Source organism: Zootoca vivipara, chromosome 9 (assembly GCF_963506605.1).
Source record: "Zootoca vivipara chromosome 9, rZooViv1.1, whole genome shotgun sequence".
Taxonomy (NCBI): Eukaryota; Metazoa; Chordata; class Lepidosauria; order Squamata; family Lacertidae; genus Zootoca; species Zootoca vivipara.
Window position 1 is genome coordinate 27,779,447 of NC_083284.1, and position 26,793 is coordinate 27,806,239.

The window sequence follows — 26,793 nt, forward strand, 5'->3', positions numbered from 1 at the left end:
TTGCTGTTACTTATTCAAGATGCATTATTGAATTGACTCGATCACACACAAAGCTGTATAGAGCACAGGTACTATTCGATTAGTATCTCATTTTCAATAAAAAAATACATTAAATAAATAATGCCAGATACTTGTTTTCAAAAGTCCTAATTTTAATTATAATTCTTTTGTTTCACTTCCATTATTATTTATAGGTATTCTTATAAATAATGTAAAATCTTAATTAGTGATGTGGGGTTATAAGCTGCATCATGTCCAGGGTTCCACTTGGGGAAAACCATGAAGAATTTAACAGCACAATATTTTTCAAATTTACATAGGAATGACCAGGGCTTTTTTCCAGCCAGAACACACCTCTCAGGTGGGTGCCATTGCCATTATTCTGGCACCTCTTTTTCTTTATCAAAAAAAAAAAAAAACAGCACTGGGAATGACAACAATGAACATAGTGGAGCTTCTTTCCAAATACTGTCAAGCTGCTTATACCTGCGCAGCAAAGGCTTTTGAAACAGCCCTGCCTCATAATGGTATACTTGGCTGTGCACACATTTAAACCACATGATTTCTCCAAAAGAACACTGTGAACTACAGTCTGTTAAGGGTCCTGGGAATCGTAGCTCTCTGATGGCTAAATTAGTTTCCAGGATTCTCTGTGGGGAAGGTAGAAAGCAATACGCTTTAAATGTATGGTGCATCTACAGCCCTATAAAGCAAGCCTACATACACCCAATAGTATGTAGGGATCTTCAGCTGGTGGGCCTGGACCCACCACTAAGTCACAACCTGGTCCAAGGTCACAAAAGCAGTACTATCACCATGGTGAAAATTTAAGAAATGAACCCTCAAATCCATGTTTGGGTTAAAGGCGGGTCCCAGGTATGAAAAGGCGGAAGACTGCTGTACAGTACACTCCAAATAAGCCAGGGGAAGACGTGTCAAAGCTGCAGCATCATATGAATGCTGTATTCAAGGTAGTGAAAGGCACACCACACCAAAAATACAAAAATGAGGTGAAAGCGGTAGGCACCTCCCTGGGCAATCAGGGACTTTGCTACCAACAACATCCATATGCCAACTACACACAGATGGACCCAACGTATTTGCAGCGATGTGAACTCTATTAAATGAGCTGTTTGATATTAATAAAATAAAAACAAATTAAGAATGACAATGAACCTGCTTTTGTGAGTTACATATCAGCTGACCCACATGTTTATGCCAACAATGTAGATACTTGCCTGGAAAAATAAACTGCTTGCCTGATTTTTCAATAATGAAACAACAATTTGCATCGATTCGTTTATGCGGCATATTTCCAATGTGCTTTTTAGCAACTTTCATTGAAACGGTTAATTAAAAGGAAAACCAAAGCAAACCCCACACAAAAGCAGCCAAGCCAAAGAGTTTCCGCCTGCCCTCAACAAAAATGGCCGCTCACAGCTACCGGAACGAGAGCGGCCGCACAGGTTCCATTCATTTCTGCACATTATGTTCCATTCATTTCTACGAAAGTACTGGCAAAACTCCTTACCGTCGATGGTACCGGCTATAGAGGAAGGCGGAAGTGTCGTTTTAGTTAGGCGCCAGGTAGGCGACGACAGTTCTTTCGCCCGCGAATCTGTCGGACGAGGATGAACAGCCGCTTGCAGGAGATCAGAGAGCGGCAAAAATTGCGCCGCCAGCTCCTGGCTCAGCAGGTAGAGGCGGATCGGACACCCGAGTCGATTATCTCTAGGCGGCAGCTGCCCTTCGGGAAGCGACGACGGCGCGTGCGCGTTCCCCGGAGTGGGGGGTGGGGGCAGAGTGGCTTGTCTCCCGTCTCCTAATGAGTCTCATAATTGGCGCCCTGCTGTGACGTAAAGCCCGAGTCTCCCCTAGTGGGGAGGGAGGGGGGTTGCCGTCGCCATGGAGACGAGGGTGGGAGGTCAAGGGGGCATAGCTGCCAAGTTTTCCATTTTCTCACGAGGAAGCCTATTCAGCATAAGGGAATTTCCCTTAAAAAAAGGGAGAACTTGGCAGCTATGCAAGGGGGCTGTATAGGAATAGTTCAGTCTCCTGTCTCTGGGACCTTTAGGAGGGGTGGTGTGTTTCTGTACCAGCGCCTGGTACATCTATTAGTTGCTGTTATTTGTAAATAATGATGATAAATGACGGCGGTGTTTTTATTGCCTTTAAAGGAGCAAATAATCCAGAGTTTCTGTTTACAGTGTGCTCTCCAGGGCTCTTTTCCAAGTGATAATACATTGAGAGAGCCTGTGTTAGAAGACAGGCCTCCCCAGCTCTCAGGTGTTTTGGGCTGCAGCCAGGCTGGGGAAGGCAGGACTTTATGGGAGACACTGGTTAAAAACCCTACTCAGGTATGAAGCTTACTCAGGTGCCCTTAGCCCCATTACATACTCAGCACAACCTATTCAGGGGGTGAATTCAGTGGGGTTTAATTATTCAAACAAAGCCACTATAAATGGTGAAAGTATGTTATGCTTATATCGAACCTTTCATCTCTAGCTTCTTCGTTGGGTACTAAGTGTGCTGTTTATGGTGTCCTTCGTTTTTTGCTCTTCTTCCAGCTTGGGGCCGAAAGTGCCGATAGCATTGGTGCAGTATTGAATAGCAAGGATGAGCAGAGGGAAATTGCTGAAACAAGGGAAGCATGCAGGTTTGTACTAAAAGAGGTTGGTTACATTTCTCATAACGTAAGCAGTTCAGGGGGAGAAGGGAGATCGTGTCAACTGCTGTATCACTAAGGAGCTTGAGTTCGTTTTGATCTTGACTAATGCAGAGTGCTCAGTTTGTCAGCAAAAAGCTGGAAACGCATTTCATTGTAAGGGACAAAAGAGTTTGGCAAATAGAAGTATATTACTCACTGTGGTCCTATATGTAAATGTATATATTGTCTCTAGTAAGCTCTCTAATAGTGCCTGAATTTACAGTTTATCTGGGGTATGACTTTATGTCAAGCAGGAGTTTCTTTGCAATTCTGATGTCCAACAAAATATGAAAATAATCTTATTCAGGAGTATTCCCCACTTCTAGAGAGGCTTTTCCTGGCCTGCAGAGTGGAGTTTGGGAACGTTTATTCCATGGACTTCCTTAAGTGAATTAATCTTCAAATCCATACCACTGTTTCTCCAGTAAGCTTTAAATTGGGAGAGTCCTGATTTGCCATAGAAGTAAAGATGGTGCCATATCCAGTGAGATAAGAACCAGAAATAAGTGAACCCGCTGTTCAAATCACGTTAATTAAATATGTTTTCTTCCACATTTGCAGGGCTGCTTATGACACATCTGCACCAAATGCCAAACGCAGATATCCAGATGAGGGAGAAGCTGATGAAGAAGAAATAGAAGAATATAAGGTTAAAGTGTGTTGCAGTAATCCCTCTTCTTATAATAGCAGAATATGCCTGTCAATCTTTCTAATGGAGTTATGTGAAATGCAGGGGTCTGAGACATTACTTTGCAAGACATTAATATAATAAGTTTTGCTTTTTCAGAGTACCTTGATGTTACATATATTAATAATTAAGGCCACAATTTATTATTTAGTGGTTTTTAAGACTTGAAGAATTGTTCTTGAAACTGTACCTGTTTTAATATTGGTGCACAAATAGTTTGATAGCTATTTCAATGGAGAAACCATTTTGGTGCCTTAAACAGCATACTACTATGATGATACAGTGGAACCTCGGTTTATGAACACCTCGGTTTATGAATTTTCAGTTTACGAACGCCGCTGACCCACCTGAAACGGATTAATTCACTTTCCATTACTTTCAATGGGAAAGTTCGCTTCAGTTTATGAACGCTTCAGTTTATGAACAGAATTCCGGAACCAATTACACCCATGCTTCGGGTTAAGTACGCTTCAGGTTGAGTACTCCGCGGACCCGTCTGGAACGGATTAATCCAAGTTCCATTACTTTCAATGGGAAAGTTCGCTTCAGCTTATGAACGCTTCAGTTTAAGTACTCTGCGGACCGTCTGGAACGGATTAATTCACTTTCCATTACTTTCAATGGGAAAGCTCTCTTCAGTTTATGAACGCTTCAGTTTATGAACAGACTTCCGGAACCAATTGTGTTCATAAACCGAGGTACCACTGTATATATATAGCCAGTCAACATAAAAAAGCTTGTATTTCCTCTTTAGTGAAATAATCGTGTAATATAGGAGGTTGTTTAGTTTGTAATGTAACTTGCAAGGTGTAATTGGTTCAGTGATGACAGAGAGGGGCCTTTCTGGCACCATTTGATTTTATTATCCCCCCCCCCGCCCCCCCAAAAAAACTTCTGTCATTGGAACCACTCATGATCTGCTGTTGCAGGAAGCTAATGTTCATAAGCCGTCTTCTTTCATCCAGAAGTGGAAGGATAATGAGAAGAGAAACACCCTGTCTCTACATTCATATAAAATGTGCTTTCTTCCAAAGGATGAAGTAGAATTGCAACAAGATGAAGAGAACCTGCCCTATGAAGAGGAAATTTACAAAGATTCCAGTACTTTTCTTAAGGTAACCAATTCATACACCTCAGTGTTGCCATTGTTCTCCTATCTTACATCATTATTGCACCTGAAGTAACTGGAAATTCAAATTTAGGACTTTAATTTGGAATTGTTATACCTGTGGGTTTAGGGTGGTATATGAATTCAATAAATAATACTGAATTAACAAAAGCGTACTCCTAGATATACTTTTGACCAATGTTAAACACTAAAGCTGCAGCATTCCACAACGTTGAAGCTACTGTTATGCACAATGATGACAGGGTTGAAAGGTGGCAAAGTTGGTTGCCTAAAATGGTGGTTATACTGTTCTATTTGCTGTATGCCTCGTGTCATTCAAAAAGGATGAGCAGGATACACTGTGCATTTGAATTGAAGCATGTTAATATAATTGGGGGTGGAGAGATACTGGATCACTTGTCTGCAAGAAATATCAAGATAATCGAACCAAACCCTGAGCATAGTGTTGGGTTCCTTCATGTGCAAATCGCATGATAAAATCAGTGTATCTCTGATGTGCCTCATTTTGCTAATCTGTATTCTTGGGTGTTTTTCTTCCTATAGGGGACCCAGAGCTTAAATCCTCATAATGATTATTGCCAACACTTTGTGGATACTGGACATAGGCCTCAGAATTTCATCAGAGATGTGGGTATGTCAGAATAATATGAATGCATTTATAACCACTGGCAATAATCTTTGAAAATTCCTGGAGAACAGGCGAAGTTCCAGCAGACTGGAGGAGGGCAAATGTTGTCCCTATTTTCAAAAAGGGGAAAAGAGAGGACCCAAACAATTACCGCCCAGTCAGCCTGACATCAATACCAGGAAAGATTCTAGAGCAGATCATTAAGCAAACAGTCTGTGAGCACCTAGAAAGAAACTCTGTGATCACTAAAAGTCAGCATGGGTTCCTGAAAAATAAGTCATGTCAGACTAATCTGATCTCATTTTTTGACAGAATTACAAGCCTGGTAGATGAAGGGAACGCTGTGGATGTAGCCTATCTTGATTTCAGCAAGGCCTTTGACAAGGTGCCCCATGATATTCTTGTAAAGAAGCTGGTAAAATGTGGGCTAGACAATGCTACCATTCAGTGGATTTGTAACTGGCTTACTGACCGAACCCAAAGGGTGCTCATCAATGGCTCCTCCTCATCCTGGAGAGTAGTGACTAGTGGGGTGCCACAGGGTTCTGTCTTGGGCCCAGTCTTGTTCAACATCTTTATCAATGACTTGGATGATGGGCTTGAGGGCATCCTGAGCAAGTTTGCAGATGACACCAAATTGGGAGGGGTGGCTAACAGCCCAGAGGACAGGATCACACTTCAGAATGACCTTAACAGATTAGACAACTGGGCCAAAGCAAACAAGATGAATTTTAACAAGGAGAAATGTAAAGTACTACACTTGGGCAAAAAAAATGAAAGGCACAAATACAGGATGGGAGACACCTGGCTTGAGAGCAGTACATGTGAAAAGGATCTAGGAGTCTTGGTAGACCACAAACTTGACATGAGTCAGCAGTGTGATGCAGCAGCTAAAAAAGCCAATGCAATTCTGGGCTGCATCAACAGGAGTATAGCATCTAGATCAAGGGAAGTAATAGTACCACTGTATTCTGCTCTGGTCAGACCTCACCTGGAGTACTGTGTCCAGTTCTGGGCACCACAGTTCAAGAAGGATACTGATAAGCTGGAACGTGTCCAGAAGAGGGCAACCAAAATGGTCAAAGGCCTGGAAACGATGCCTTATGAGGAACGGCTTAGGGAGCTGGGTATGTTTAGCCTGGAGAAGAGAAGGTTAAGGGGTAATATGATAACCATGTTCAAATATATAAAAGGATGTCATCTAGAGGAGGGAGAAAGGTTGTTTTCTGCTGCTCCAGAGAAGCGGACACGGAGCAACGGATTCAAACTACAAGAAAGAAAATTCCACCTAAACATTAGGAAGAACTTCCTGACAGTAAGAGCTGTTCGGCAGTGGAATTTGCTGCCAAGGAGTGTGGTGGAGTCTCCTTCTTTGGAGGTCTTTAAGCAGAGGCTTGACAGCCATCTGTCAGGAATGCTTTGATGGTGTTTCCTGCTTGGCAGGGGGTTGGACTGGATGGCCTTTGTGGTCTCTTCCAACTCTATGATTCTATGATTCTATAAAGTGGTTTTTCATGTTTGCCATATGGTTTCTGCATGCAAGAGTTGTAGGAGTTTTTATTCACTATTATGCTGAGAAAACAGGATATCAGATGTTTCCAGATCTGCCTGTGAGAGTAGTGTCAGCAAAATTAGTGGTCTTTGTGGAAGGTTTTATTAAATGGTGTTTAGATGTATACCAGTTTACTTATAGTACAGAGGGCGGGGTGGGAAAGAGGGTGGGAATCACTGCCTTTTCCTGTCTTGGCTGAATAATACTATCTCAAATATTTGTGATCTATCTTCCAAATGCAATTGTATTTCTTTTGCAGGAATTAATATATTTTAAAAGTTAGAATTCCGCTAAGTATGTAATACACAGAAATAATAAAAAAAGATTTCAGGCAGCCTTTTGCCTAAAAATAAAAATAGCAGCCTTCAACCAGACACCTGTAAAAAGACAATAAACACTTCTTGGCCTGGTTTCCATGTCACATCATTTAACCTATCAGCATTTATTGATGTTTTTAATTACATTTTTGTGGATATTGTAGTTGATTTTATTCTTGTATGTTGTATTCTGCTGTATTATGAAAATGTGGATTATCAGTTCATATAGAAATGAATGACATTTCTGGCAGGTTGCTTGGGGGATGGGAGTAGTCGGACATAATCAGAGTATATCCCTCTAACTGTGAGTGGGTTGGATTTTCCTGTGTCTAGTTGACATAGGGAGATCTCAGTGTCATCTCCACAGCTTCACACTGGCAGTGCCTGGTGGTTGCTGGCAGTGTTGACATGGTTGTTGGGGAAAGTAGCTGATGTTGCCTTTACAGAGCATTGTGTGTGTTTCCCTCCTGTTCTAGGCTGGATTAGTGCAGGGTATTCTGCTCCAAAAGATGTCATTTGTAATCTATTCAAATATTACATGCGATAGGGCACTGAAACTACTGGTGTTTGGTAAGGTTGGGTAGAAATTTGGGCTGTAACACAAAGTGATTCTATGCTTGACTAAGTTGTGGCATCTAGTTCAAGTTCCATGAAAGGGTTTGTGCCAGAGAATCTGTGTCAAGTTAAGCTTCTTCACTTGTGACCACCTGTTTATGAAAATGTAATTCTGTAGCATAAAAATGGCATGTTTTTCTTTTAGGCTTAGCAGACAGGTTTGAAGAATATCCAAAGCTTCGAGAGCTTATCAGACTGAAGGATGAACTAATATCTAAATCGAACACTCCCCCTATGTAAGTACATTAAATGAGCTAGGTTCTGTTCTTCAGACTGGCTTAACATTGGTTATTGTTAGACTGCTAACTAAACCCCTTTCAGCACTTGTTTAAGATTTGAATGTTCTATTTTTGGGTTGTATTTATGAAATAAGCAAGGTGAACTTCAAGGATTACTAGGGCTGATGGGAGTTGTAGTTCAGCAGCATCTGCAGAGCCAAAGGTCCCTCCACCCTGATCTAGAATGACATGAAAAGAGGATTAGACAAATGTATGGTGGATAACGCTCTCAGAGGTTGCTAGTCATGATGGAAGTATGCCTCTGAATACCAGTTGCTGGGAAAGTTGTGTTGGATCCTGCTTTTGGGCTTCCTGTAAGGGAAGGTTCAAATTACATGAAAAAGACTAACCTGCTAGGAAGAAATTTATGCAGTGGAATACACTGCCTCTTGAAGCAAGTACTTCTTCATTATAGGTTTTTAAGCAATCTGGAAGGTCACCTATCAGTGATGCTATAGCAGTGGGCTTCCTGCATCGACAGGGGAATTGGGCGGGGTGACCTCTGAGGTTCCATCCAACTCTCATGATTCTATCCAGTTACCCGTTTTGTTTGAACTGGTGGCTTAATTAGTGTGCTTAAATCAGATTTTCTCCAGGCCTATGTTGCTTATGAAAGCTTACCCCCAGATTATCTCTTCTGTTTGCACTATGAACCAATCGTGGTTTGAAACTGGTTAGTAAAATTGTGTCAAACAGGAGACTGTTACACCATATGAACCAGCTGTAGTAATAATCATTTTTATGATTGCTACAGTGGTTTTTAAAAAGCTACCTTGCTTGTAGGTCAATAGCTATCCAAGAAGAGGCCCTAGAAAATTCTTTGAAGAGAATTTTGGAGTAAAGTTGGACATCAGTCTTTTAAATAGAATTAAAGTTGTGCTGATTTAAAAACAACCACAGTGCTCTGAGACTAATTTTTCATCTACCTAGAAGTGCAATTTTGTAGCAACATTTGTAAAATTTAATAGAATAATGGTGGCCAGATCTGATTTCAGACATCAGTTTCTATATAATGAGGTGTCTGGTGGTCAACAACTGTTTTTGTGGTTTTCCAAATTTGAAGTGATTCACTCAAACCAAGAATATTATAATTTGTGCAGCTTCACCGTAGGAATTGGGTTCTCAGAGAGTGCGCATTACTTTTCATGTGTATAAATAAGATATTTACAGTCTGAAATGCCATTCCTCTGTACATATTTTGTTTATTCCATGAACATTGTGTGAGATATGTATCATTGTCAGTAACTGCTGAGAAATTTTCAACTTAACTGGAACATACTGCACTAATTCATCCAAGCAACTTTGTATTTTGTCTGTGTATATAGGTATTTACAAGCTGACTTGGAGGCTTTTGATATGCGTGAACTCAAGTTCAAGTTTGATGTGATTCTTTTGGAGCCACCTTTGGAAGAATACTACAGGGAGACTGGCATTACAGCTAATGAGAAGTGCTGGAATTGGGATGAAGTGAGTTTGCGTTTTGAAAAACCTTTACAGGATGAATGCTTGTTATATTTTTAGTTTTCCATGAGCCTGTTGTGTGTATTGCGCTATTTGCTTAAAATGTTATTTGTTCTGTCTTTTTTAGATTATGAAGCTAGATATAGAGGAGCTAGCTTCCCCGCGTTCTTTTGTCTTCCTTTGGTGTGGTTCTGGGGAGGGCCTTGATCTTGGCAGAATGGTAAGATCCTGCTCCAGTACACTGGGCCACATACCTTCTCAAACCTTATAGTATCACTTTGTTTCTGTTTCACTTTGTTTCTGTTTCTTGTCACTTTAAATGCAGAATAATTCTCTTACTATTTCCCTAGATAATGGGGTAAGGCAGATATGAAATCAATCAAATGTTAATCCTTATTTTCCAGATGGGCACCCATGAAAAATACCATACACTGTTTCAAGAGATCATATTTCTCTTTGTAGCTTTGGTTTCTCTTGCGTTCTTCAGCACTAGGGTGCCTTCTTTTGGCAGTTTGCCGTGCTTTCGATTGAAAGAGCCATGAGGGAACTGGTATCCTAAATATTCTTCTCATTAAACCAATAATTTATCTCCACTCCACTGCCTACCTTTGCTAACAGGGAGCTAGGTAAAGGTAAAGGGACCCCTGACCATTAGGTCCAGTCGTGACCTACTCTGGGGTTGCGCGCTCATCTCGCATTATTGGCTGAGGGAGCCGGCGTATAGCTTCCAGGTCATGTGGCCAGCATGACAAAGCCACTTCTGGCGAACCAGAGCAGCACACAGAAATGCCGTTTACCTTCCTGCTGGAGCGGTTCCTATTTATCTACTTGCATTTTGATGTGCTTTCGAACTGCTAGGTTGGCAGGAGCTGGGACCAAGCAACGGGAGCTCACCCCGTCACAGGGATTCGAACCGCCGACCTTCTGATCAGCAAGCCCTAGGCTCAGTGGTTTAACCACAGCGCCACCTGTGAACAGGGAGCTAGCATGTTCAATTTTATGCATGGTCTTTCAAAGAGTCTCTTGTTATAGTTTTCATTTATTGCAGTTTCAGGCAGCCATTCATTTCTTAGAATCACAGGGCAGTATACAAAAACAAACACTATTCCATACTCAATAACATTTCTAAAACAACATTAAAACCAACAGCATTCAAATATACAATCAGGTTAGCAGATCAACAGCAGACATAAAAATACAGATCACAGAACTTTACACTCCTACCCCAAAAGCCAAGGCAAAAAAATGCATCTCGCTCTGACCCTGGAATGTCATTTACTGTAGCAGAGAAGCATATCTCCAGTGGAAATGAGCTGCGCAGGCAGGGTGCCACCACAGAGAATGCTGTATTTTGTGTCACTGCACAACAAGCTTCCCTATGAGAAGGGACTTTCCTGAAGAGGTAAAAACCTAGGCCAGCAGATGTAGGGAGATGCGCTTCTCCAAGTTTGGGTCCCAGGTTATTTAAGGCTTTGCAAATTAAAGTAATACCTTGAATAGGGTTTTTTTAAAAATAGCAAATTGATGGTTGGTACACCATCAGGTTGGTACACCTGAAGAATCAGTATTGCATAATGGCTCTCGAAATGTCAGTATTGTATAATGACTCTTGCAGGGACAGTATGCATCAGCTGCAACTTCTGAATCATCCTTGAGGCTTGAGTGCATTAAAGTAGACTAACCGGGAACTTACCAGGGCACAGAGAACTGTGGCAGGCAGTCTCAGTCAAGGAAAGGCCACAGGTGGCAAATCATTTATAACTGGAAATGGACACTACTAGCCATTGCAGTCATCTGGACCTCAAGTGACAGAACTGGAGCAAGCAGTACCCACCCAGCTACATAACTGCTTTTTCAGCAAATACATCCATAATAGACCGTCCTCCTAATTCCTGGATGTGTGAACCACCCACCAACAGCTTCAGTTTATTGGCCCTTACACCCAGCCCATTACTGTGTCTATCAGTGGTTCAGCACCTGCACAGCCCTTTCCTGGTTCAGATAGTAGATAGAGAGAAGAGTTGGATATCATCAGCATACTGATGATATTAAAAGTACGCCTTCTCACAGTGAGAATTTATCACCCGCTGGTTCCACTCAGTCAGCCCTCTTTAGCGAGCTGTTGTCAGCCAAGAATGGCAAGGGTCAAGAGATGTGGTTGGCCACACCCCTTAAAGTACCTTGCCCTGGGCCACAACATCTAGCCATATAATCTTTCAAACCACTGTCAGAGGTTCTATCCCAGCTATGGCATCAACTGCCAAGCAAATGCAAGTATTGACAGCTTCATAGTTGTCATGGCAGCCATTGAAGTCCTGAGCTGGCCAAATTGGTGTACATGTTGAAATTCCCCAGCACAATTGACTGGAGGATTCCCAGCACCACATCTGAGACCTTGTCTGGCCATCTTCCCATGCTATACTTCCCTCTGTCAATATAGGTATCTGCCTACAATCATGAACAGGCTTTCAAGGGTTTATGCCCTTTTAAGCACAATGGGACTTGCTTCCAAGCAACCATGCATAGGGTTGCACAGTATGTATGCTTAGTGTCATGCCAATGCATCTCCACCATGGTAGCAAAAGTTTAAGCATACACTCCTTCACATGAAATGATGTGCTGCATAAATAAATATTTAGTAGAGTTGCTAGAATAACCACGGTGGAAATTTCAAAGTGGCTTTTGCTTTAACATTTGGAACTTGATCTGATTCTGAAAAATGTACAGGAGAGGAAGAAGCTTTTAGGCATGCCAGAAGTGAAATATATTATTCTACTTCTGTGTATTGTACAAAGTGATTGTCTAATTTTATTCCCCTTTTGTTGAAATGTTTCAGTGTTTGCGTAAATGGGGCTATAGAAGATGTGAAGACATCTGTTGGATTAAAACCAACAAAAACAATCCTGGGAAGACCAAGACTCTGGACCCTAAGGCTGTCTTTCAAAGAACAAAGGTACGTCTTTGTCTGAATTTCTTCATCTCCTCTTAATTTAGTAGTTCCACAAAAACCACCAGATGTTCTGTTGTTGTTGGTAGCTGTTGTAATTTTAAGAAAGGAGTTACAGAGCAGCTTACTTCTTTTGCTTTCAAATGTAAGTTTATCTGATAATGATTTTAGAAATTGGGTGACTAATTTTTAACATTTATGGACTCTTAGCTTCATCTGAGTAAACATTGAAATCCTCTCTTGTCTTCATCTAACAGCTTCATGAAGTTCTTTTTGGGAAACTTTTGAATGCTCTTATTCAGTCATTCTTATTGAAATGCAGATCAAATAGGATAAGGCGTCTTAGAAATACTTTACCCTTCTGTCACCCTTCAGGAGATGATGGAAGAGGGGGTAGAATGCCTTGTAAAGTTTCCTTTGTGCTAGTCTGTTGCTATAGATGAGAATGCAGTGTGATTGACTTTCATTTTGTCAACTATTAAGACTCCCAACATTGAAATGTAAATAAAATATATTGGTAGCAAGGGGTACTCTTCTGGTTTTCTCAAGAGCAGTTTGGGATTGCTATCACTACCCTACAATGCTAAATGCATTGTAGAACTGGAGCCACACCAGTTCCTTAAGACAACTGTGCTGTTTACTGGAGCAGATTTCTGGGATATTACTTTGTGTTTGATAGGATGTCGTTGAGAAGTGATAGAGTGGAAAAAATAAAAAAAATTCCTTCAGTAGCACCTTAAAGACCAACTAAGTTTTTATTTTGGTATGAGCTTTCGTGTGCATGCACACTTCTTCAGATACAGTGAAATGGAAGTTTCCAGGCACTTATGTAGAGAAGGGGTGGGGAGGGGTGGGGATGGGGAGGGGGGATCACTCAGAAGGGTGGTGGAAATGGGTGATTGACTGACTGATAGCTGTTGATGACTGCAAATGGTTTTGCATGAAAAAGCAAGGGTTGAGATGGCTGAAGATCGCTTATCATGTATAATGAGATAAGAACCCGATATCTCTGTTCAAACCAGGTCCCTCCATGGTTTTGAGCTTGGTGATAAGTTGCAATTCAGCAACTTCTCTTTCCAGTCTATTTCTGAAATTCTTTTGTAGTAAGACAGCTACTTTGAGATCTTGTATAGAATGTCCTGGGAGATTGAAGTGTTCTCCTACTGGTTTTTCTGTCTTCTGGTTCCTGATGTCAGATTTATGTCCATTTATCCTTTGGCGTAGGATAAATGGACATAAATCTGACATCAGGAACCAGAAGACAGAAAAACCAGTAGGAGAACACTTCAATCTCCCAGGACATTCTATACAAGATCTCAAAGTAGCTGTCTTACTACAAAAGAATTTCAGAAATAGACTGGAAAGAGAAGTTGCTGAATTGCAACTTATCACCAAGCTCAAAACCATGGAGGGACCTGGTTTGAACAGAGATATCGGGTTCTTATCTCATTATACATGATAAGCGATCTTCAGCCATCTCAACCCTTGCTTTTTCATGCAAAACCATTTGCAGTCATCAACAGCTATCAGTCAGTCAATCACCCATTTCCACCACCCTTCTGAGTGATCCCCCCTCCCCATCCCCACCCCTCCCCACCCCTTCTCTACATAAGTGCCTGGAAACTTCCATTTCACTGTATCTGAAGAAGTGTGCATGCACACGAAAGCTCATACCAAAATAAAAACTTAGTTGGTCTTTAAGGTGCTACTGAAGGAATTTTTTTTATTTTACTTCGATCCAGACCAACACGGCTACCTACCTGTAACCAGAACTATGGAAAAAATAAGTTAGTGTAGAGTTACATTGTTTAAGACTTTCCATCCTTGGAAAAATGTCAGTAGGATTACCTGGAGAAGTTTTAAGATGTGCTTAGCAAAAGCCTGGTAGCTGCTTTCCCTGGATAAAAACAATGTTGTAAGGAAGCAATTGGAGAGTGGTTCAATATCCTCTCCTCTTAAATCCCCCTTTCTTGAGATTGCTGCTTTTCCTGAAGCAAGCAGTATCAGGAATTAGTTGCATATGTATGTAGTTTACTCTATGACATTTGTTTCTATTCGTTTCCCTAATGATAGCAGCATCAAGGAAACTGTCACTAAACAAATTTAAACAAATCTGTGTCTAACTCAATATTTGTAAAGCATTATTGATACACACAATACTTTATGTAAATTGAGATGGGCTCACTGCTGTGGTGGTTTGCTGTCTGTAAAGATGATACAGCGACTTGGAGAAGGACTGAAGGAAGAGAAGTGATTGAATGCATCTGTTTGCATATGTGTGCAATCTATTAAGGGCTTGAAAGTCTTCATAGCCCTTTCTCAAACAACAGTTTGTCTATTAGATTTCTTTGTGATGAATGACTAAGGTTATTTACAGCAGCTGCGAAGAGATTTGTTTAATTGTCTGCACAGGTTTCTCCAAAAAGGAGCCTACCAGCATTTCCTCACTTGTCTAGTTCGATCTGAAATGGTGGGTGGGAGGAGAACAGAGCCTAACTCCTCATGTTATACATTACATGCTGTGGTGAGGGAGTGGGGAGGACCACAAACATGTTGATCCTTAAGAAAAACTATGAAGTTCACTGTCAGGAATATGCTTCTTGTGGCTAAACAAAATGCACAAAACTTTGAACAAGCTTTTAAGTTATCCAGAACTCTTCATCAGGCTAGATGTTAAGCCAAGCTGGAGAGTAGGGTGGGTTGACTTGCTAAAGGATACCTGGTGACTAGTTATTATAGACCTTATATGGCATCTTACAAAGTAAGCTTCTTGAATTTGTCATATTTAATGGTATATTTAGCTTAAAACAGTTTTTGTTATCCCTGTGTGTGTCTTAAATTCTGTGGTCACTTACAAGTCTTGAAATACTCGTGAGAAATACACATGTTGAAAGTATGAGAAGTTCTAGTTCAGGCATCCCCAAACTTCGGCCCTCCAGATGTTTTGGACTACAATTCCCATCATCCCTGACCACTGGTCCTGTTAGCTAGGGATCATGGGAGTTGTAGGCCAAAACATCTGCAGGGCCGCAGTTTGGGGATGCCTGTTCTAGTTACAGGTAGGTAGCCGTGTTGGTCTGCCATAGTCAAAACAAAATTTAAAAAATCCTTCCAGTAGCACCTTAGAGACCAAGTAAGTTTGTTAATGGTATGAGCTTTCGTGTGCTCATTTTTTATTTTGTATGAGCAGTTGATTTATGTCTACAATGGACATTTACTTATATGCTGCTTTTATACAATGTTGACGGGTTCTTTCTCCCCGATTAGTGGCTTTAGTGTCCTTGGGTGCCTTGAGTATTGAGTACTGAAAGCTTTGTTGCTTTCAGTACTGAGGTAGAAGCACTAGCACTAGTTTAGGGAAGTTCCTCATCTGTTTAAACCTCAGTGCTGTTTTACCAGAGACAGTTACACTGAAGTTTTGAGAATTGCAGTACATGTCCAAGTGGCCATTTTTCTTTCTCTTTTTCAAAATGTGAACCCCTACAGCTTGCGCCAGAGATCTGGAAATGATTATTCATTCATGTCTGCAATTTTTTTGAAAACCATCTGGTGACTTCAGTAAATCAGCATTTTATGATCTGGGGGAAACTGCCCATTTGGGTGGTGGTCTTCAAAACCAGATTAATCTGCAGAACCTTCAAGTAATATTACGTCAGTTATGTAGACTATCTCTGTGTGAACAGCCACTTGCATTCATCTTTAACATTAGAATAAAATAGGCATTGAGCATCATCGTCCATTTAATTGACACAGGGCAGTTCTTGGGGTTATCTAAATCAATTAGCACTGATTCCATAGCATACGGCACTGAACTTTGAATTTGTGGAAAGAAGCTGCATAAAACTGACACTGTTTAGTTTTGGGTTTTTTTTTGAAATTACCAGTATTTATTTTTGTCTATAATTGCAAATATCACTGCATAAAAATAATAAGTAACTGTGTAGAGCACAGAATTAATAGACACCTTGTTGATTAAATCCACAGCCTTAACACTAAGAGGACAGGGGTTAATCAAAGAGGAGCAAATCTGAGGACCCACATAGTTCACCTTATTAGGCAGTCAGCCAAAATTTCAGCTTGTTTCAGAGGGGTGTTATACTTAACTGTGAACGTATGGGGAAATCCCCCATCCCTTCTGCAAACTCCAGAGAGTATCTCTGTTGGGACACATGCTTGGGGGAGATGCAGATTCGTACAGAAGATCCCCAACCCCTACACCAGGCATAGGGAAACTTGGCCCTCCAGATGTTTTGGGACTACAACTCCCTAGCTAACAGGACCAGTGGTCAGGGATGATGGGAGTTGTAGTCCCAAAACACCTGGAGAGCCAAGTTTCCCTATGCCTGCTCTACACTCTGTCTGAGCTGAGAGCTGCTGAGGGAGCATTGCTGCTGCTGCTTCCTCCGTCTGCCCATCTCTGAAGCTCTCATCACCACAGCTGCCTCCTCCTTTCTCATCCTGTACCATAGGAGCCAACTCCTAGGGCCCAAGGTCCCTTTGCCCCCCCCCCTAAAATGTTTGAGGGGGCTGGAACCCCCAATGTTGATGCTTATTGCCATTGAAATGGTGTGTGTGCACTGCATCTTGTAGTTGATTGTGCTGGGCAGGGCTTACCTGGACCCCTTGATACTTTATCCAAGTTGACATCCCTGTCCTGTACCTTTCCAGTGCCAGTACTTCCTTATTTTAGATATTTTTTTTCTGTGCTCTTCAGCCAACAGGACTGCTATAAAACTAGCACAACCAATCTATATGATCAATGAAAACACAGCTATTAAATCGCAGTTGAGAGCCGCATTGAAATTCACTGTAAGGCAAATACGTGCTGAGCATACAGGTCACCTGCAGCTCTTCTTCTGGGCACCACCAGTCAGTGCCCAGAACACAAGCCATCTCTGCTCTTTGTATAGTGCCTGCCTACTTCATTTGGTTTGGGCTGGAAGAGGCAGGTCAGTTCAGGTGGAGGGCAAAGCCATACTCTGAACACTGACTAGTGATAAGAGGTGCTGGGAAAGGTGGCAGCTTTGGTAACCACTTCAGGAGGGTTTATAAAATACGATTCTTCACTTGCTCAATCTTTTATCTTCCATAATGTGGGGCAGATTTAACCTTGCTGTTCATAACATATTTCTGTTGTGCACTTTGCACACTTTTAGAACAATCACTTCCACTTTAGAAACACTTTCTGAGAATAATGATTTTCATGCTTTTGATGCTCAATTTTAAAAATATTTCTGCGGCTAAGAAAGTAGAACTCCTCCATTCATTGTCTTGGTCTCTGGCTAGTTAGCTGGACCTTCAAAAGAAGTGGCATGCTGTGTTCTGTCTCCCATAATCAGTTGTATATACAGTCATACCTTGGTTTAAGTACACCTCGGTTTGAGTATTTTCAGTTTAAGTACTATGTGGACCTGTCTGGAACGGATTAATCCACTTTCCATTACATTCAATGGGAAAGTTCGCTTTAGGTTAAGTACGCTTCAGGTTAAGTACAGACTTCCAGAACCAATTGTGTTTGTAAACCGAGGTACCACTGTATGTGACATGTAGATTTGCAGGGTTTGCATTTTCTTGTGTGTGTCTGATATACTTCCAAAAACTTTCTCTTTGGTTTTGTTCTACCTAGGAACACTGCCTTATGGGCATTAAAGGAACAGTCCGTCGTAGTACTGATGGAGACTTTATCCATGCTAATGTCGACATAGATTTAATTATCACAGAAGAGCCCGAAATTGGCAATATAGAGAAACCAGTGGAAATATTTCACATCATTGAACATTTTTGCCTTGGAAGACGGCGACTTCACCTCTTTGGCCGGGATAGCACAATCCGACCAGGTTAGTTTTGGTCTGATTCTGATACTTAATCATTATTTCAAAGTTTTTCCAGAAGAGGTGGACCTTTTATAAAGATTAATAGTGTGCATGAGTGGGAGAAAGAAACTCTTTAGGGAGTAGTTACATTAATCTGTTGCAGCCAAATACAAAATCAACTTAGACTCCTAGACTAACTGATTCATTAGGGCATGAGCTTTCATAGGCAAGAGACTATTGTTTTCAATAAAGTGGACTGAGAACATGATGGAAACATAAATATTTCAGAGTTAAGGCATTCAGGGTGTGGGGGGGGATGAGAATGCAGGAACCTAAGTTCTGCTATCTGCAGTGTAAAATGTGAATTGAAGAATTATTTGTGCTGGGATCTTCAATGCACAAATGCTAATGAAGGAGAGATAATTGTTACGCAGATTCTTATTCTAACTTCTTTTTAAACATTTTTCCCCCAAAGCCTAAGGTCAGAGAGAAAACAATAGTCAGCAAAACGGAAATGGTCCACTGTTTTCATGTATAGCTGGGTTGATCTTAGAAGAATTCAGATGTGGTGTATTCTGTCTTGGTGCAGAGGGCAGTGACTAGATTGAGTTTGAGAAAACATGTTCTCCCACAAGAGGAACTTATTAGCCCTTATATTCCTACCCTGATCCTAAACATTTGCATCAGAATAAATGCATCTCCTTTGATATCAGCAGACTGTCATGGTTTGCCATGTTGTGCTGACGCATAGGTTAGGGCTCCCCATTTCTACCCTTTGTTGAGATATTCCCCAGTTAAATAAGTGGGGCTAAAACGAGAGAGGGAGGGCAATAACTAGAGCTACTGATGTCACCTTGAACTGAGCCAAAATTGAATTCCTTTTACAAAGAAATCATGCAACTTTTATGTGCAAAATTTCTCCACTTAAGTGCTGGAGCGAGTGAAGGATCTCCTCCTCAATGCTAGCTGAGTATCACAATGGTAAATAAAGTTTTCTGACAACGGTAAATAAAGTTTTCTGAAGAGAGGCATGTATGAATAAAGATTTGTGCATAGAATATCTTGTTTGGTTACTGCACTGTAGAGAGTCTCATTCTGGCTCGAGAATGTTGGATTTATAGGCTCTCCTCTCTCGAGTTATGGATCATGCATTTTCTAACAGTGATGGATGCATACTCCTTGAGTGCTCACTTTCTAAGCAGAACTGATGAAAGGATTCTAAAAACAAAGGAAAGAAAGTGTAAGAATACTGGCCAGTTAGTTTCTAAGGTGGCCAAGGAGCAAGCAATAATCAATCCCAAAAGTTTCTTCTGCAAATGTGGTGGTGCATTTTCCTGCCTCTCTTCTCTTTCCACCAAGCAGGTAATCTGACCTTCGTCTATGAGCCTCCCTAGCAGCACTTCAGCAATGGGAGTTGAGATTCTGCTTTTAGCATCTGATTGCCAAGCCTAGTAGGGAGGTTTTTGTGTGTGTTTGTGTGTGTATGTGTAACAATGGTTTCCTTCCACTCCTACAATATCTATAACTTGATGTAGTGTTACAGTAATCCAGTCTGGTGGTAACCAAGGCACCGAACTCTGTGCGCATCTCTCACTGCTTGCTACTTTTCTTTCTCCTCTTAGGCTGGCTAACTGTGGGACCCACACTCACAAACAGCAACTTCAATGCAGAAACATATACGTCCTATTTCACAGCTCCAAATTCCAACCTAACTGGCTGTACGGAAGAGATTGAGAGACTCAGACCTAAATCGCCGCCGCCAAAAGACCGAGGCGGTGGTGCACCGAGGGGTGGAGGAAGAGGCGGGACTTCAGCTGGCCGAGGAGAAAGGGGCAGAGAGAGAAACAGAACAAATTTTCGGGGGGAAAGGGGAGGGTTCCGGGGAGGACGGGGGGGTGCCCACCGGGGCGGCTTTCCTCCTCGTTGAACGTATCAAAGTCTCAATCTTGCCCTGCCTTAATACCACTGCTTTTCCTTTGTTTAAAGTCTTCTGCCGAGGTTGTACTTATTAGCGACTGAGTCCAGAATTTTAGTACCGACTATATTATTTCTTTTTTTATCTACATGCTGTTTGAGCCAGCCCAATTACAGCACATCAGTTTCCTTGATGGGCAACATCCAGTGCTTGTGACAGATCTCATTCACAAAAGTTGAAATCAAAGCAGAATCACCTCCCAGTGGTTTCAGTTGTGGTTTCAAGAGCTTTCAAGAGCTTAATGTTGATCTTGACTCATATGCTGAACAAAAATCCTTGCTTGCCCTCTCTAAACACTATTTATTCTCAGGCTAATGAAATGCAACTCTAGTTCCCATTGCAATACTAGAAAATTGGTGCTGATGTAAAACTGTTATCATATTTGGCATTTTATTTAACAACTTGTGTCAAATATGTTAATTTTACTTTTAAGAGGTGATTGACCTTGAGACTAATGATTCATAGGAAGCGCAGAGAACCTATTATCTGTATTCTGTTGATACCTCATATCCGTATGTCAACACATAGTCCATATATGTGTGTAATCAGGGAAGGATGCAAAGAGTGGTGGTGATGGCTGCCTTTTTTAAGAAAGAAAGTTAAAATCTTGATAATACCTATAATGATTTACCACATTCATTGGCTGAATTAGATTTAGATTTACTTGCAAAAGGCTCAAAACACTTAAGAATATGGTCCAACTAAACTGAAGCATTTTAGTGGAAGAAATTCAGGTATGCTGAATTTCCTGTTAAAAGCTGTTGGGACTTCAGAAGGAGCCAGGCTGGATTGTGCTGTATGTATGTATAATACCAAAATGATAGGAAATTACTTCTAGAATACTGCTTGTAAATATGAACTCATTTGCTCTTTTATTGCAGCCCAGGTACTTTGATCCACATAAACAGCAGAGTGGGGGCTACAGGCTGTTCTCCCCTTCTCTCCCCCACCCCCCAAATGATCATTTGAATTTTTTTGTTGGTTGTTTTTTTTAAAAAAAACCTGATGTTATGGATTGGTTGTGTATGATGAAATCTGATGAAATTTCAGCTCATCTTGTCAGGAATCCTCCAGACTAGAAGTTGTAAGGACTCAAAATTTCTTGTACTTTGGTTCCTGAAAGCCAGCTTTTAAATGTCTTTTTAAGTGATGGGGAATGTATTTTTACTATTTTTGATAAATGTATAGTTATTTTATTGGATGCTTGCCTTTATTTTATATATTTTCATAAGCGGGTTCTTGTCAGTTTTCACGTTCAGCTTTGCAAGTTTAAACCCTAGGTTTCTCATAGGTGCACCAAATGTTATTAGGCTTAATTCAGGTTCAAGCAGCTTGAATCAAACTGTATGTGGGGGGGAAACGTGCTGCTATAATTTTAAGTATATGCTATATAAAATTACTCTTGAGGTCCTACTCTGTGACTGGGCAACGGCATGGGTCAGTATCGATTTATATATAAAGGTGGGTGTTGGACTACTCTCTGCAATGCATATATAGATTCAATAAATAAATAAAATGCAGGAATATGCAGCTGTCCCAAATGGGGATTGAACCCGCAACCTTGGAGTTATCAGCACCACATTCTGACCAACTGAGCTAGATCAGAGTATTTTAAACAGCCACTGAGCACAGGCCCTTCTTGAGCTAGATTTTATATTTTAAGTTGGCAGCTATACTTATTCATATCTAGGATATAATTTAGGAAACCACTACCTTAACTTATTGGCCCTATTTTGTTTCCAATCTGATAATTTAGTATTGTAGGTAAACAGCGACAACCTTACTTACCTAATCAAGTGCACAACTTTTTGATACTCGCAAAGCTTCCTTAAATAATAATATAAAAAGCCCTCCTGAAATCTAGTCACACAGAGACTTCCGGTCTGTCGCGGCGGAGAGAAGGACGCAGGCTTCGCAGAGGGGGGGGAAGTCCGCAGAGCGAGCGGACTCCCCGTAAAAGCACCGGGTAGAGAGTCCCGGTGACTCACGCGCCCAGCGGCTGCTCCGTTTTGCGGATCCCCCGCTGCCCGAGAGCTCAGTAGAGCGATCGAGAGCCGGCGGGGTGGAACCGCGGGAGCCATTTTGGGCTATATCTTACCTCCGAGAAGCAAAGCTCCGAGTCCTGACCCGGCAAGCGGCGGATTCTTCCGAACAAAATTAAAGGTTTCCATGAAGTAAGTGGAATTTTGATTTGGACTTTAAATTTACTAATTGGAAAAATAGGAGAGACTTTAAAGAAACGGAAGTCGGTCTCTTCCTAATGGAAAACTGGGAGGCGTTTTAAATAAACCTAAGCCGAACGACGAAAAAGTATTTGGGATTGTGGACCCGAGAGGAAAAAAGATCTTTTCGAACCATCTCAGCTCCCGAGTCCGGCACCCCTTGAGGTACAGCATTATTAAGGGGAAGAGCGCTTTGACAGCTGTCAAAAGCTGCCAAACTGTTAAAAGATCGGGTGGATTTATTGCATTGCTGTGAACAGTAAAAATTGATTGAAAACGTGGTAGAACTATTTAAATCGGAATTAAGAATGGATTTGTGATTGAGTTAAAGAACAAAGAGAAAGAACAGCCAAAATGGAGTCGATCGTCTGAGGAAGGAATTTTCCAGCACCCTTTGTTCCCCACCTCCTGTTTGTCTGCGGTTAAGAGAAGTATGAAAACAAAGTACTCTCGAGCCTTCCAGGAGGCTGTGCTGAACTATCTACAAACATGGGAGGACATTTACAAGGAACGGCAACATCCCAATTTACCATCAGTTGAGGTTGAAGTCCAGGTTCAGGACTTAGAGGATAATTTGGATTTGGAGACTGCTGAGTCTGAGACTGTGTGTGAGGAGAAACAACTTGATGAAAGTATTAAAGAGGACTTGGACTATAACAAACATGTTTGGGATGAAGCAAAGCATGGATTTCAAAAGGAAGAAAAACAAGCAGAGCAAGAAATTGAGAAGCAAAGGAATTTAAAGATTAATGGAATTGAAGATCCTGGAGGGGTTAAAATGTGGGGTGGTGTTTTTGTGGGATGGGAAGGACAGGGACAGGGGGGGGGCAAAGGCCTGGAGATGGATTTGGGAAAGAATGGGTGTGGGGTGAAAATTTTAGTTAAAAGGTTTTGTCTTGGCTTTTGAAAGACGGTTTTCGAAATCTTGGCTTGTTAACGGAAATGCTGATCCAATTGGGGGAAAAGACTTAGGGAGAGGAGATGGAGTGTAAAAAAGAAAGAAAAAAAAGCTGTGTTTTCTTGAGGGAGTTATAAGAATGGCCTAGGAAAGAATTTTTAGGTTGATGCAAATTTTTGTAAGTTAAGATAGGTGTTTAGGCAGAAAGCTGCCTACTCTCCTCTCCTTACTCTGAGATATCCAGTGGCAGGGGGTGCTCAGAGGGGTGAGGAGGGGATTTAATGGAACCTTGGAAATGCTGTGCCCTACAGGTTCCTCTTGTGGCAGGAGGGGGCCTGTGGGAGGGCAGCATGGAAAAGGAGGAGGATTTGAGTTAATAATATAAGAAAAGGATTTTAATTTGGAATAGAAAACCCGCCATAAGCAATTAGAGTTTGTTAGGAAAACCAGGAGGAAGTGTATCGAGGAAGTCACAATTACAATGTTAAGATAATAAGAATTGGGGAGTTAAAACTCTTCCCTATTGTTGTTATGTTTATATTTGTTTATGCATGTTTATGAAAGAGCTGGGGGAACCCAATCCTCAGAGCTCCTCCATTCCTGTCCTTTCAGTGGCAGGGGGGGATGTGGGGGGAGGAGGGAGGGGGGAGGCCAAACCCAACTTACAAAGGACCCCTTTGATTCTTAAAGCTCACGGGTACCACTGGTGGCAGAGGTGGACCGGTGGGTGGAGGGAAAACGAAGGGACAGTTTTATATTGTATGTTTGTTTTGTTTGTTTTGTTTGTATAAAATCAATAAAAATTATTATAAAAAAAATGAAATCTAGTCACACAATCTTGCACATGTTCTATTAGCTGAGCACCCACATCAGTTTAGCCACATGAGAGATCAACAGCAGGAGAGTTGGGAGCCGAGGAACTGAACAACCGCACCATATAATCCATCAATAGCCATATGACATGAAAAGTTTACTAATAGAAAACATGCATTCAGCTGTGGAGCTCACTACTAACATCTTACAAAGATGGACAGTTGACAACTTGTAGTAATACATTTTTCCATAGAACTGATTTTATGCAAGTCTGTAAATGAGAACTCAGCTGGGAAACTGTTTATGCAGTATCAAATGTGCCTCGGGTCAACCTTTTTGGTTTCATTAGGTAGAGTTGCCACCTAGTGGAACAGAAACAAAATTCTAAAGACAGTTTATTGTGCAACCTATGATTTTTTTTTTGAACACCAGTGTATTTTCACATCCCACATGAGAGAAGACACCACTAGATGAGATTGATTGCATCCTGTATAATACCGACTCCAAGAAAATTGGGGATGTAAAATATGTTTACTGCCATGATTCTACAGCAGTTAACACTATTCAGATTTTAAAATTGTCTTAGTTAAGTAATGATAAAAGCTACTGTAGGACTAAAGTAATAGTTTATTTCTCATGGTAGTAATTTCCAGCTTCTGAAGAATATTATGTTCTACAAATTTAGATGGCTTTTTAAAAGAATCAGACATTCATATACATCCATCAACAGCTGAACGAAAACTCATAATCAGAGACAATATACTTTCAAACACCAGAAGCTTGGGATGAACACCAGGAGATGGCTTAATGTCCTTTATGCACTTCCTAGAGGCACTTATGGAAACATGGTGGACTACATAATGGACACTTAAGTCTGGTCAGGTAGGGTCCTTTTGCAAGAACAGTGTAGCATAGCAATAGTGGCTTCTTGTAATGAAAGACTGTTTCTGTTACGATGCAACAGAACACAGGATAGACTGAGATGAAGATGGAAAATGTATCAAGCTGTTAAGAAAAAGTGTCCTAGTTTATTTACAAACTAACGGTTTAATGTAGTGGTTCCCAATTGGGGGTCCACATAACCTACCCAGTGAGTCCATGGCACAAACCCATCAGTTGTCTGGGACAGCCTGCTTTTGGGGGTGCTCCAAAACACATGAGATTGTGGCACCCAAAACCACACACATTTTGGGGCGTTGTGCTCTCGTGCGCGTAATGAGATTCACGTGGGAGTGCAGTACAGAAGATGGCATCCCGGTTCTGCACTGGGGACATGTTGGAGGGTATGGTGACACCATTCACAAAGCAAAAACTACTCCAGATATATCAACATTTTCCAAAAAGTATGAGGTCCATAGCTTGGCTTCAGAAAAATGAGGACTACGATACTTAGCTAATTAGGAACCACTGGTTTAGTTCGTAAGTAGCACCTTGCTGGCTCAGACTAAAAACCTACCTATTTACAGCAGCCATTCATTGAGTTACTAAATGTTCTAATGTTACAAGAGGGAGAAAAGCTTTTGCCCACTTTCTCTGCTTTATCCGCCACAAATGCTTTAAGCAACAGGAACAGGCAGTATGGTCTCCAGATGTTGGCTTAGAACTCACATCAGTCTCAGCCAACATGGCCCAATGGTCAGGGATGGGAATTCGTCAATGTCTGGAAGACACTGTGTCTGTTACCCCTGTTTTAAGCCTTTTATCCTAAGGAAAGTGCTCTAACTTGGTATTTTGATTACCATGGTGCATGCACACAATGTGAAAAGAAGTTACTTAAATGTATATCAACTCAAGAGACTGTAAATAGACCAAAACATAACAGGGCTGAGAACAAAACGATCAGTTCATGAGCACTAAAAATCGAAGGTAACAACTTTATAATGCTTTGCAATTTATTGAAAGTTTATGAAATGAAAACCACATGCTTTAAGCATTGAAAGATTCCAGGATTCCAGATCTTGCCATAAGAAATATTTTTTCCTTTTAAAGAACAATAAATGCTCTCCCATAGGAGTTATACCTGAGCACAGACTTTCCTATGCTACATTATTATGAAAAGGGGCACTAGTGTATGAAATTAGAAACTGTACAAAAAGGTAGCATTAAAAAGCACCTTCTGGTGGTTGGTCACTTAAAAATAGTCCCTTTTGACAAAATGCAAAGAGAATTAATATTCTAGCATCCATTAGGTGAGCAGCTGACAAATCTCTTTATGAACACAACACAAGAAATCCACGTAAGAAGCTCCTCCATAAATACTCTTGTCTTCAACCAGGAATTGTTTGAAAGCCATTTCTGCTTGCTCCCTTTGCTTCACAATCAGGATCTGAAAAGAAAAATTGTGATCCAGGTTTTAAGAATTCAAAAATACTGCCTTGAGTCTTGTACCTTTCAACTTCACTGAACACAAAAGCAGAAAAGGTTTGAAAGAAGTTCTGTTTGCTATCCCCATGTCAAAACTGCACAGTTCAGCAAGCATTTGAAAACAGCATTGCAAGGGAAATTTAATCTGTTACCTTCATGGAATAAGGTGTTTTGCTCTGCAGATGATCAATCATTGATCTCAGTTTCTTAGAGTAGGGATTGTCTACTTCAGGAAGAAGTGTCTGCATGATAAAAAACGCACAGAAAATTAATGTATAAAAGAATTGATTTAGGTCAAAAGACAGGCTTATTTACATATTGTGGGAGATGGGAGGTTTCTAGAGTGTGACCAAATGGCATTGGATTTTAATCTGGATTACTATTAT

The 26,793-nt window shown here is 41.0% G+C and overlaps 2 protein-coding genes across 5 annotated transcripts in view; one reads left to right on the forward strand and one right to left on the reverse strand.

Annotated features, from left to right (window-relative positions):
* The first annotated feature begins 1,569 nt into the window (after positions 1–1,569).
* METTL14 (methyltransferase 14, N6-adenosine-methyltransferase subunit) lies at positions 1,570–23,086 on the forward strand. Of its 2 annotated transcripts, none has more exons than XM_060278561.1 (11): positions 1,570–1,697; positions 2,568–2,656; positions 3,269–3,362; positions 4,430–4,510; positions 5,068–5,155; positions 7,782–7,872; positions 9,240–9,381; positions 9,503–9,595; positions 12,212–12,328; positions 17,949–18,159; positions 19,758–23,086. In XM_060278561.1, exons 1-11 carry the CDS (start codon positions 1,632–1,634, stop codon positions 20,060–20,062), a joined length of 1,377 nt encoding a protein of 458 aa, XP_060134544.1. In that variant the 5' UTR covers positions 1,570–1,631; the 3' UTR covers positions 20,063–23,086. The 2 variants fall into 2 exon arrangements, with proteins under 2 accessions (XP_060134544.1, XP_060134545.1); XM_060278562.1 differs by having other exon boundaries at positions 3,269–3,356.
* A 2,831-nt stretch (positions 23,087–25,917) lies between these two features.
* The window catches only part of SEC24D (SEC24 homolog D, COPII coat complex component), a 59,941-nt gene continuing 59,065 nt past the window's right edge, over positions 25,918–26,793 (reverse strand). For all 3 annotated transcript variants that reach the window (XM_060278559.1, XM_060278560.1, XM_035111604.2), the window contains 2 exons: positions 26,560–26,649; positions 25,918–26,369 (listed from right to left, as the gene is read on the reverse strand). In XM_060278559.1, coding sequence (XP_060134542.1) covers positions 26,229–26,369; positions 26,560–26,649 — 231 coding nt within the window. In that variant the 3' untranslated portion in view covers positions 25,918–26,228. The remainder of the gene's footprint in view (positions 26,370–26,559; positions 26,650–26,793) is intronic.

What these genes read in the sequence shown, in the direction of transcription:
- METTL14 (XM_060278561.1), top strand. Translation starts at nt 1,632, where the DNA reads ATGAACAGCCGCTTGCAGGAGATCAGAGAGCGGCAAAAATTGCGCCGC. An exon ending in ATTCCAGTACTTTTCTTAAG is followed by an intron (nt 4,511 to 5,067) that starts GTAACCAATTCA and finishes TTCTTCCTATAG; the next exon opens with GGGACCCAGAGCTTAAATCC. An exon ending in AGTGCTGGAATTGGGATGAA is followed by an intron (nt 9,382 to 9,502) that starts GTGAGTTTGCGT and finishes TGTCTTTTTTAG; the next exon opens with ATTATGAAGCTAGATATAGA.